General features: G+C 44.1%; 1 protein-coding gene across 1 annotated transcript in view; it reads right to left on the bottom strand.

The window, feature by feature from the left end:
* Positions 1-1,479: 1,479 nt before the first annotated feature.
* LOC120059712 (presenilin-1-like) overlaps positions 1,480-12,549 on the bottom strand; it is a 39,242-nt gene continuing 28,172 nt past the window's right edge. Inside the window, exons 7-10 of the mRNA XM_039008766.1 lie at positions 9,898-10,002; positions 9,343-9,519; positions 4,819-4,937; positions 1,480-3,570 (exon numbers count right to left, since the gene is read on the bottom strand). Coding sequence (XP_038864694.1) covers positions 3,415-3,570; positions 4,819-4,937; positions 9,343-9,519; positions 9,898-10,002 — 557 coding nt within the window. The 3' untranslated portion in view covers positions 1,480-3,414. The remainder of the gene's footprint in view (positions 3,571-4,818; positions 4,938-9,342; positions 9,520-9,897; positions 10,003-12,549) is intronic.

The following is a 12,549-nucleotide window of genomic DNA, read 5'->3' on the forward strand; positions in this document are numbered from 1 at the left end:
CCTAAGTTTTCATAACTGTGACCTTTATTGCCTACCGTCTGTAAGCTGTTAGTGTCTTAACGACCGTTCCACAGGTGCATGTTCATTAATTGTTTATGGTTCATTGAACAATCAATGGGAAAGAGTGTTTAAACCCTTTACAATGAAGATCTGTGAAGTTATTTGGATTCTTACAAATTATCTTTGAAAGACAGGGTCCTGAAGATGTATCTATCTATCTATATATTTTTTTTTTTTATTCGTGTGGATCATCATTATTTGGACCATACAGATTAGCCAAATCTGTTTATTGTTCAATAGAATTTTTAAAAATGATCCACCTTCCTTTCGGATGATTTCACTTTGCGTTCACGTTAGTTGACAACTCAAAATGAAAACTAGATGGGTTTTTCCCCCCCTGTGGCACAGCTTTCACACTTCAGGACCTGCTGCCATGTAACCAGAACAAGCCTTGACTGGTGCACCAAGCAATCAACATCATATACCACAAATACGTTCAAACATATTCCACATGATTTAATGTTAATGTTGAATCTTCCAGTTGACTTGTTGACAGGCTGCGGTTTCTGTTCTAACAGTAAGACAACGCTAAACTTAATACTACAAAAAGGGCAACAATGTTGTAACTAAGGGAATGTTGTAACTAAAGGAATGTTGTAACTAAAGGAATGTTGTAACTAAGGGAATGTTATAACTAAAGGAATGTTGTAACTAAAGGAATGTTGTAACTAAGGGAATGTTGTAACTAAAGGAATGTTGTAACTAAGGGAATGTTGTAACTAAAGGAATGTTGTAACTAAGGGAATGTTGTAACTAAAGGAATGTTGTAACTAAGGGAATGTTGTAACTAAAGGAATGTTGTAACTAAAGGAATGTTGTAACTAAGGGAATGTTGTAACTAAAGGAATGTTATAACTAAAGGAATGTTGTAACTAAAGGAATGTTGTAACTAAAGGAATGTTGTAACTAAGGGAATGTTGTAACTAAAGGAATGTTGTAACTAAAGGAATGTTGTAACTAAGGGAATGTTGTAACTAAAGGAATGTTGTAACTAAGGGAATGTTGTAACTAAAGGAATGTTATAACTAAAGGAATGTTGTAACTAAAGGAATGTTGTAACTAAGGGAATGTTGTAACTAAAGGAATGTTGTAACTAAGGGAATGTTGTAACTAAAGGAATGTTGTAACTAAGGGAATGTTGTAACTAAAGGAATGTTGTAACTAAGGGAATGTTGTAACTAAGGGAATGTTGTAACTAAGGGAATGTTGTAACTAAAGGAATGTTGTAACTAAGGGAATGTTGTAACTAAAGGAATGTTGTAACTAAGGGAATGTTGTAACTAAAGGAATGTTGTAACTAAGGGAATGTTGTAACTAAGGGAATGTTGTAACTAAGGGAATGTTGTAACTAAGGGAAAGGGTTCCCACTTTTATTTATGAATCTGATGAATCATTTTCAATAAATTACTGATATGCCACTTGTATTTTATTCTTGATTCATTTATTTTAAAACGGAACATTTTAAATGAACAACCTTGCATAATGCACATGGCCATCTTTACAAAAGTAAGAAAAACACCAATCTCAGCACAATGACCTCATGTCATTGCTCCATGTGCAGGTTACTCTGCAGCAAAGAGTTTTAAATCGGAGAGCAGCACTAGGTTTCTGTCTCCTAGACACAGATTAAGCAAAGCCCTGGACTAAAATAATGATTTTAAAATGGGTGTTTTCAGTTCTAGGACTAAGCCTAATGTGTGTCCATGAAAAAAAAAAAAAAAAAATGAAAGAACTAGTTTGGCCTAACAGAGTTCTATGCCAGCCATGATCAACTTGTTGCTCGTCTTGAAAGCAGAACAGGACAGCCTGGTCAAATTAAATCTTAAAATGGTCACAGATCTGTTTTGTGCTATCATATCAAACTCCTTGTCAAATGTATTGTCATGACGTTACGTCAAAAACATTTTAGTTTGTTTCCATGAGGAGAAACCGACTGTTAAGACAGAACCAGGCGACAACAGGATGATTCTAGTGTGGATCAAGCAACATATAAACTGGTCCCGGATCTGTTTGTGTTATCGTGTCAACTTCCTGTCACTCGTCGTCACGGTTGGGGTCAATTCCATTCCAAACCCAATCAAATCAGAGAGTTAAACAAAATTCCAATTCCACATTTTCCTCATTGAAAAGCATTGTAGATAATTGGAATTTCGGTATACTTCCTGAACTGACTGGAATTGAAACGGAATTGACCCCCCCGCGAACTCTGCCGCCATCGTCATGACAAACACGGGAATCAGGCTAGAATCAACGACACGTCTAGATTTAGACATTGCTCTGACCAAACCGTGGTGGTTTTTTAATGATGCCGTGTGTTGGGGGACACAACTCAAAGCTGTTATATTATAAACGCTACAGGAGTTGTTTCAAACCATCCTGTTCAGGAAAAATAAGCATTGTGGACCAGCAACACGGTGTAAAACTCACAGGCCTTTGTTTTCACGGTCTGAAAATCTGACAGTGGGGAAAAACAAAACAAAAAACATGGAAATGAATCCTGGAATGCAGGATGAATAGCACCCTTTTCCCCTAATATAGTGCACTACTTTTGACCAGAGCCCTATTGGCTCTAGTGCACTATCCAGGGAATAGGGAGCCGTTTGGAACACAGCCCTGGAGCAGTGATGAATGGACACAGCAAAAGCTCTTGACGAGTTCAATTCAAGAAGCACAATCAAAGTAGAATTATTCAACAACAACAAAAACCATTTGACCAAGTATCATCAGTTACATCATCAGGTCACGTGACAGTCCGTTAGTGAGAGTGTGAAAGTCCTAAACCATCAGGTGGGTTTATTAAAAAGCCCCTCTGAAGTACTTTTTTCTCAGGAGACGAACCAGCTTCTTCTTCTTCTCCTTTCTGGGGTTTGTGTGTGACTCCCCCCCCCCCCCCCCCAAAAAAAAAACAACAGAATCATCAACTCATTCTAGCTCTGTTGGTAGTAGTACCCACCGCAGTACACCTTCAACTCACCGTAACTTTTAGACGGCGGATCAATCACTTTTTTTGAAAACGAGTAAAGTATGAACAAATCAAAAGACATCATGGTTAGGAACCCCCCCCCCCCCTTCACCGCCCCGCCCAGAAACAAAAAGGCAGATCAAAAACTACCATCAACTTCATTCAGGGGACCGGACCGGAGACGCCCCTGGTCCCCTTGTTAGAGGTTGAACTGTGGCACAACAAAACAGGACGAAAACGGAGGGGGAGGGAACCTACCTGATTTGGTCGGGAAAAAAATAAACATGTTTTCGTTGCAAAAACGTTTCGCTATGTTGTGCACTAATGAATACACCCCTGGTGTTGATGATGGCAGCTCCCGTGGGGGTGGCGAGAGCAAGGGGAACATCCTGCTAAATGTAGAACTGGTGCAGAGCCAGCTGGTCCATAAAGGGTCTGACCAGGTTGTCTGTAGCAAAGTAGAATACCAAGCCAAAGAAGATGGAGATGGGGAGGGCCGGGAGGGCCTTCTTGAAGATGGCCAGGAGAAGAAGAGTTAAACACAGGCCCTGTGGAGAGAGGAAGGGATAGAGGAAGGATAGAGGAGGGAGGGAGAGAGAGAGAGGGGGAGGAAGGGATAGAGGGGGATAGAGGAGGGAGGGAGGAGAGAGGAGGGAGGGAGGAGAGAGGAGGGATAGAGGGAGGAGGGAGAGAGGGAGGGAGGAGAGAGGGGGAGAGGGGGATAGAGGAGGGAGGGAGGAGAGAAGAGGGATAGAGGAAGGAGGGAGAGAGGGAGGGAGAGGAGGAGGGAGGGATAGAGGGAGGGAGAGAGAGAGAGGGGGGAGATGTAAATAAAACCCATATTTATGTTTATTATTTTCCTTTTTGTACATTGTTAATATAGACATAATGACGTTTGAAATGTCTTTATTCTTTTGGAACTTGTGTGAGTGTAATATTTACTGTTCACTTTTTACTTTTTATTGTTCATTTCACTTTTGTTTATTATCTACTTCACTTGCTTTGGCAATGTTAACATATGTTTCCCGTGCCAATAAAGACCTTGACTTGAATTGACAGAGAGAGACAGAGAGAGACAGAGAGCAGCCAGACAGAGAAAGAGAGAGAGAGCAGCCAGACAGAGAAAGAGAGAGAGAGCAGCCAGACAGAGAAAGAGAGCAGCCAGACAGAAAAAGAGAGAGCAGCCAGACAGAGAAAGAGAGAGCAGCCAGACAGAGAAAGAGAGAGCAGCCAGACAGAAAAAGAGAGAGCAGCCAGACAGAGAAAGAGAGAGAGAGCAGCCAGACAGAGAAAGAGAGAGAGAGCAGCCAGACAGAGAAAGAGAGAGAGAGCAGCCAGACAGAGAAAGAGAGCAGCCAGGCAGAGAGAGAGAGAGAGAGCAGCCAGACAGAGAGAGCAGCCAGACAGCGAGAGCAGCCAGACAGAGAAGCCAGACAGAGAGAGAGCAGCCAGACAGAGCAGCCAGACAGAGAGAGACAGCAGCCAGACAGAGAGAGACAGCAGCCAGACAGAGAGAGAGCAGCCAGACAGAGAGAGAGACAGCAGCCAGACAGAGAGAGACAGCAGCCAGACAGAGAGAGAGCAGCCAGACAGAGAGAGACAGCAGCCAGACAGAGACAGACAGAGAGCAGCCAGACAGAGAGAGCAGCCAGACAGAGAGAGAACAGACAGACAGAGAGCAGCCAGACAGAGAAACAGCAGCCAGACAGAGACAGAGAGAGCAGCCAGACAGAAGCAGAGCGATGAAGTGTAACAGACCATAATGAAGGGAATATAATGAGTAGTTGTGTACTCACGATGAGTATGGCTACGAAGCTGGCCAGAGTAGTGTTCCAGTCTCCACTAGCTGCAGCGGAGGCCTTCCCCACCAGCATGCTGTAGAAGATGAAGTCTCCTAGACCCAGCTTCACTCCCCCTGGGAAACACACAACCATGTTTATACCCCACTGATCCTACCCTGTAACCCAAACTCTACCCAAACTGTAGAAGATGAAGTCTCCTAGACCCAGCTTCACTCCCCCTGGGAAACACACACAGAACACTGTTAGAACACGTTCACCGGACCCGGTAACCCTAACCCGGTAACCCGGTAACCCTAACCCCACACCCCGTTATCCTATAACCCGGTAACCAAATAGACTCCATATGCCAGTCTGTCTCTGTCTGGCTGCTGAAACACAGCCATGTTATACCACACTGATCCTACCCTGTAACCCAAACTCTATCCTCAACAACATACTCTGTAGAAGATGAAGTCTCCTAGACCCCGCTTCACACGCCCTGGGAAACACAGGAAAAAACCCATCCTGAAAACTGGATGACAGATGTTTGTTCCATGTTTGTCTGGCAGAACCTCTGTGTAAACATGTCTGTTTCACCCGGGGGACCACAGGACGGGGAACACAGTACGGGGACCACAGGACGGGGACCACAGGACGGGGACCACAGGACGGGGAACACAGGACGGGGAACACAGGACGGGGACCACAGGACGGGGACCACAGGACTGGAACCACAGGACGGGGTCCACAGGACGGGGACCACAGGACGGGGACCACAGGACGGGGAACACAGGACGGGGACCACAGGACGGGGACCACAGGACGGGGACCACAGGACTGGGACCACAGGACGGGGACCACAGGACGGGGACCACAGGACGGGGAACACAGGACGGGGACCACAGGACGGGGACCACAGGACGGCACAATATCCTGAACCTCTCAACGCAGCTCAGACACGCAGAGCCGTCAGAAAGTAGTTACACTCCTTGAACTTATCCACATTTTGTTGTTGTTCCCGTCTGAATTAAAAATTGGATTCAATTGAGATTGTTTTGTCACCGATCTACACACAATTACCTCATAATGGCAAAGTGGAATTATGTTTTTAGAAATTTGTACAAATTAATTAAAAATGAAAAAGCTGAAATATGGCCTAAATAAGTTCAGGAGAAACATTTTGCAAGTCACATAATAAGTTGCATGGACTCACTCTGTGTGCAATAATAGTGTTTAACATGCTTTTTAAATGACTACCTCATCTCTGTACCCAACACATACAATTATCTGTAAGGTCCCTCAGTCGAGCAGTGAATTTCAACCACAAAGACCAGGGAAGTTTTCCAATGCCTCGCAAAGAAGGGCACCTATTGGTAGACGGGTAAAAAATGTAAAAAGTAGACATTGAATATCCCTTTGAGCATGGTGAAAATATTAAATTACCCTTTTAGATGGTGTATCAATACACCCAGTCACTACAAAGACACAGGTGTCCTTCCTAACTCAGTTGCCAGAGAGGAAGGAAACCGCTTAGGGATTTCACCATGAGGCCAATGGGGACTTGAAAACAGTTAGAGTTTAATGGCTGTGATACGAGGAAACTGAGGATGGATCAACAACATTGTAGTTACTCCACAATACTAACCTAAATGACAGAGTGAAAAGAAGGAAACTCTTACAGAATAAAAATATTCCAAAACATGTATCCTTTTTGCAACAAGGCACCAAAGTAAAACTGCAAATAATGTGGCAAAGCAATTAACTTTTAGTCCTGAATACAAAGTGTGATGTTTGGGGCAAAACCAAATGCAACACGTTACTGAGTACCACTCTCCATATTTTCAAGCATAGTGGTGGCTGCATCATGTTGTAATCATCAAGGACTCAGGAGTTTATCAGGAGAAAAACCTGGTTCAATCTGCTTTCCACCTTTCAGCAGGACAATAACCTAAAACACAAGGCCAAATATACACTGGAGTTGCTGACCAAGACGACATTGAATGTTCCTGAGTGGCCTAGTTACAGTTTTGACTTAATTTGACTTGAAAATCTATGGCAAGACCTGAAAATGGTTGTCTAGCAATGATCAACAATGGTTGTCTAGCAACAATCAACAATGGTTGTCAAGCAACGATCAACAATGGTTGTCAAGCAACGTTCAACAACTATTTTGAAGAATTCTTTAAAGAATAAATGGGCAAAGTTGCTGTTCGTGGACTACAGGAAATGGAGGTACGACGCCCCCCCGATCCACATCGACGGGGATGTAGTGGAGCGGGTCTAGAGCTTCAAGTTCCTCGGTGTCCACATCACTAATGAATTAACATGGTCTACACACACACCAACACAGTCGTGAAGAAGGCACGACAGCGCCTCTTCCCTCTCAGGAGGCTGAAAAGATTTGTCACGGGCCCTCAGATCCTCAAAACGTTCTACAGCTGCACCATTGAGAGCATCTTGACTGGCTGCATCACCGACTGGTATGGCGGCAACTTCTTGGCATCCAACTGCGAGGCGCTCCAGGGGGTAGTGCGTATTGCCCAGTACATCACTGGGGTTGAGCTCCCTGCCATCCAGGACCTCTATACCTGGTGGTGTCAGAGGAAGGCCCTAAAAAGACTACAGACACCAAAGTCATAGTGCCGATGCACCAAGTCTGGAACCAGCAGGACCCTGACAACTTCCACCACCAAGCCATAAGACTGATAAAGAGTTAACCAATAGCTACCTGGACTATCTGCATTTACTCTTTTGACTCGTCACATACGCTGCTGCTACTGGTTACCATCTATCCTGTTGCCTAGTTACTATATATATCTACCTCGTACCCCTTCTCATCGACTCAGTACTGGTACCCCCTGTATCTAGCCAAGTTATGACCTCGTACCCCTGCACATCGACTCAGTACTGGTACCCCCTGTATATAGCCAAGTTATGACCTCGTACCCCTGCACATCGACTCAGTACTGGTACCCCCTGTATATAGCCAAGTTATGACCTCGTACCCCTGCACATCGACTCAGTACTGGTACCCCCTGTATCTAGCCAAGTTATGACCTCGTACCCCTGCACATCGACTCAGTACTGGTACCCCCTGTATATAGCCAAGTTATGACCTTGTACCCCTGCACATCGACTCAGTACTGGTACCCCCTGTATATAGCCAAGTTATGACCTCGTACCCCTTCTCATCGACTCAGTACTGGTACCCCCTGTATATAGCCAAGTTATGACCTCGTACCCCTGCACATCGACTCAGTACTGGTACCCCCTGTATATAGCCAAGTTATGACCTCGTACCCCTTCTCATCGACTCAGTACTGGTACCCCCTGTATATAGCCAAGTTATGACCTCGTACCCCTGCACATCGACTCAGTACTGGTACCCCCTGTATATAGCCAAGTTATGACCTCGTACCCCTGCACATCGACTCAGTACTGGTACCCCCTGTATATAGCCAAGTTATGACCTCGTACCCCTGCACATCGACTCAGTACTGGTACCCCCTGTATCTAGCCAAGTTATGACCTCGTACCCCTGTACATCAACTCAGTACTGGTACCCCCTGTATCTAGCCAAGTTATGACCTCGTACCCCTGTACATCAACTCAGTACTGGTACCCCCTGTATATAGCCAAGTTATGACCTCGTACCCCTGTACATCAACTCAGTACTGGTACCCCCTGTATATAGCCAAGTTATGACCTCGTACCCCTGTACATCAACTCAGTACTGGTACCCCCTGTATCTAGCCAAGTTATGACCTCGTACCCCTGTACATCAACTCAGTACTGGTACCCCCTGTATATAGCCAAGTTATGACCTCGTACCCCTGTACATCAACTCAGTACTGGTACCCCCTGTATCTAGCCAAGTTATGACCTCGTACCCCTGTACATCAACTCAGTACTGGTACCCCCTGTATATAGCCAAGTTATCATTACTCATTGGTGTATTCATTCCTCATGTTATATAAAATAAAAATAAAAATCTCTGCAATGTTGGGAAGGGCGTAAGTAATAATTTTGTTGTTATGCCGGGGTGTACACTACACAGCTATTAAAATCCTAACTCCGCTGAGCCTCACATTTAAAACGACAGTCTTTGACTCTATACGATATGGCACACGCTACTACAATATTCTGATATGGTGTAATTAGCTAGGACAGACCGTAACTCAAAGCTGCCTCCTAAAATGTTCCCTCACGCTTGCCATACAGTTGACGGTTTTTTCACCAACATGTTGGTTGAGTTATTAAAGGGCTGGTGAACTTCAGAGCTGTAAAGATTTGACACTTTGGATTTGATCAAAAGGCAAGTAGAAACACATACTAGTAGTAGTCATGGCTCCTGCTGGAGAGTTCTGGAAAGTTCTGGGTGATGTTTGTTTTGTTTTACGAAACGTGACACGGGGATTGTTTTACGAAACGTGACATGGGGATTGTTTTACGAAACGTGACATGGGAATTGTTTTACGAAACGTGACATGGGAATTGTTTTACGAAACACAATTGTATTTGTTACTGTTCTGTACTCACTCTCCTCATCATCGTCGTCCATTACGGGTCTGGCAGAGGGGAGTTGTTGGATCTCCCGTCGGGTCTCGTCCGTGGACTGAAGGGGTCCTAGCTGATGCTCCTGATGCCCCATCCAGTTAGGGGTGAACCCTCCGTCATCCTCCGGGGGGCTGAGAGGGGCAGGGCCCAGAGCCAGGGCTGGAGGGGAAGGGGGGATGGAGAAGTCAAATATTATACACGAGGGGGCGATGAGCCCAGGGCTAGATAGGGCTGCTGCAGGGGGAGGGAGAGAAGAATTCAGATATTTTTTTTTAAAAGCTGGAGATGCCATAAAAATAGGCATGTTTTAGGGTTCAATTGTGGCCAGAGATGGAGGGGCTGCTGATGGGAGGGTAGAAAATAGTTACGATATTACAAAAACACTTGGGGTGCAAGTAAGGCCAGGGCCAGAGGGCTAAAGGAGAGGGTAGAAAATAGTTACGATATTACAAAAACACTTGGGGTGCAAGTAAGGCCAGGGCCAGAGGGCTAAAGGAGAGGGTAGAGAGGAATTTAAACACCAGACACTACACTCACATTGACTCTCAACCTGAGTGATGGGGGCCTCTGTTGAGTTCTTCCTGGTCATTGGTCTGTGTCCGAGGCCAGTGTCTGCCATGTTGACCAGCCACACCATGGTCGCTGGGGACGGAGGGACAGAATGGTACAGTAGACATTACTCGGCAGCTATGGGCATTCATTTTTAAGACAAACAACAGATATCCACAATATCTTTAACTGTATACCAGATTCACTGCCTGTCTGAAAGCAAGTGCTAGCTAGTGAAAACATATAGCATAGATAATAATAACAGGCAACACATGAGTTTCCATCAATGACGTGTCATAATACCATAACCATCAACGTGTCATAATATCATATCCATCGACGTGTCATAATACCGTATCATAATACCATATCCATCGACGTGTCATAATACCGTATCATAATACCATATCCATCGACGTGTCATAATACCGTATCATAATACCATATCCATCGACGTGTCATAATACCATATCCATCGACGTGTCATAATACCGTATCATAATACCATATCCATCGACGTGTCATAATACCATATCCATCGACGTGTCATAATACCATATCCATCGGCGTGTCATAATACCATATCCATCAACGTGTCATAATACCATATCCATCGGCGTGTCATAATACCATATCCATCGACGTGTCATAATACCATATCCATCGACGTGTCATAATACCATATCATAATACCATAACCATCAACGTGTCATAATATCATATCCATCGACGTGTCATAATACCATATCCATCGACGTGTCATAATACCGTATCATAATACCATAACCATCAACGTGTCATAATATCATATCCATCGACGTGTCATAATACCGTATCATAATACCATATCCATCGACGTGTCATAATACCGTATCATAATACCATATCCATCGACGTGTCATAATACCGTATCATAATACCATATCCATCGACGTGTCATAATACCATATCCATCGACGTGTCATAATACCGTATCATAATACCATATCCATCGACGTGTCATAATACCATATCCATCGACGTGTCATAATACCATATCCATCGACGTGTCATAATACCATATCCATCAACGTGTCATAATACCATATCCATCGGCGTGTCATAATACCATATCCATCGACGTGTCATAATACCATATCCATCGGCGTGTCATAATATCATATCCATCGGCGTGTCATAATACCATATCCATCGGCGTGTCATAATACCATATCCATCACATGTCATAATACCATATCCATCGACGTGTCATAATACCATATCCATCAACGTGTCATAATACCATATCCATCGGCGTGTCATAATACCATATCCATCACATGTCATAATACCATATCCATCGACGTGTCATAATACCATATCATAATACCATATCCATCAACGTGTCATAATACCATATCCATCGACGTGTCATAATACCATATCCATCGACGTGTCATAATACCATATCCATCAACGTGTCATAATACCATATCCATCAACGTGTCATAATACCATATCCATCGGCGTGTCATAATACCATATCCATCACATGTCATAATACCATATCCATCAACGTGTCATAATACCATATCCATCGGCGTGTCATAATACCATATCCATCAACGTGTCATAATACCATGTCATAATACCATATCCATCAACGTGTCATAATACCATATCCATCAACGTGTCATAATACATAATAGTCAGGATCGAGGGAAAGATGAAAGGAGCAAAGTACAGAGAAATCCTTGATGAAAACCTGCTCAGGACCTCAGACTAGGGCAAAGGTTCACCTTCCAACAGGACAACGACCCTAAGCGCACAGCCAAGACAACGCAGGAGTGGCTTCGGGAGAAGTCTCTGAATGTCCTTGAGTGGCCCAGCCAGAGCCCGGACTTGAACCCGATTGAACATCTCTGGAGAGACCTGAAAATAGCTGTGCAGCAACGCTCCCCATCCAACCTGACAGAGCTTGAGGATCTGCAGAGAAGAATGGGAGAAACTCCCCAAATACAGGTGTGCCAAGCTTGTAGCGTCATACCCAAGAAGACTCGAGTCTGTAATCGCTGCCAAAGGTGCTTCAAAAGTACTGAGTGAAGGGTCTGAATACTTATGTAAATGTGATATTTCTAAAAACCAGTTTTTGCTTGGTCATTATGGGGCATTGTGATGTCATTGTGGGGTATTTCATACATTTGCAAAAATGTTATGGGGTAGTGTGTGTAGATTGATGAGGGAAAAAAAACAATGTAATACATTTTAGAATAAGGCTGTAATGTAACAAAATGTGGAACAAGTCAAGGGGTCTGAATACTTTCTGAATGCTCAGAATACCAGAATGTGCTGAATATAGGTCAGATCAGGTAGATACACTACACTACTTCAGGTAGATACATATGGACAACTCATTCCAAAATCATGGGTGTTAATCTGGAGTTGGTTCCCCCCTTTCCTGCTATAACAGCCTCCACTCTTCTGGGAAGGCTTTCCACTAGATGATGGAACATTGCTGTGGGGGACTTGCTTCCATTCAGCCACAAGAGGATTAGTGAGGTCGGACACTGACGTTGGGCGATTAGGCCTGGCTCGCAGTCGGCGTTTCAAATTCATCCAAAAGGTGTTTGATGGGGTTGAGGTCAGGGCTCTGTGCAGGCC

This window comes from Salvelinus namaycush, chromosome 15, assembly GCF_016432855.1.
Source record: "Salvelinus namaycush isolate Seneca chromosome 15, SaNama_1.0, whole genome shotgun sequence".
In the NCBI taxonomy this organism is placed as follows: domain Eukaryota; kingdom Metazoa; phylum Chordata; class Actinopteri; order Salmoniformes; family Salmonidae; genus Salvelinus; species Salvelinus namaycush.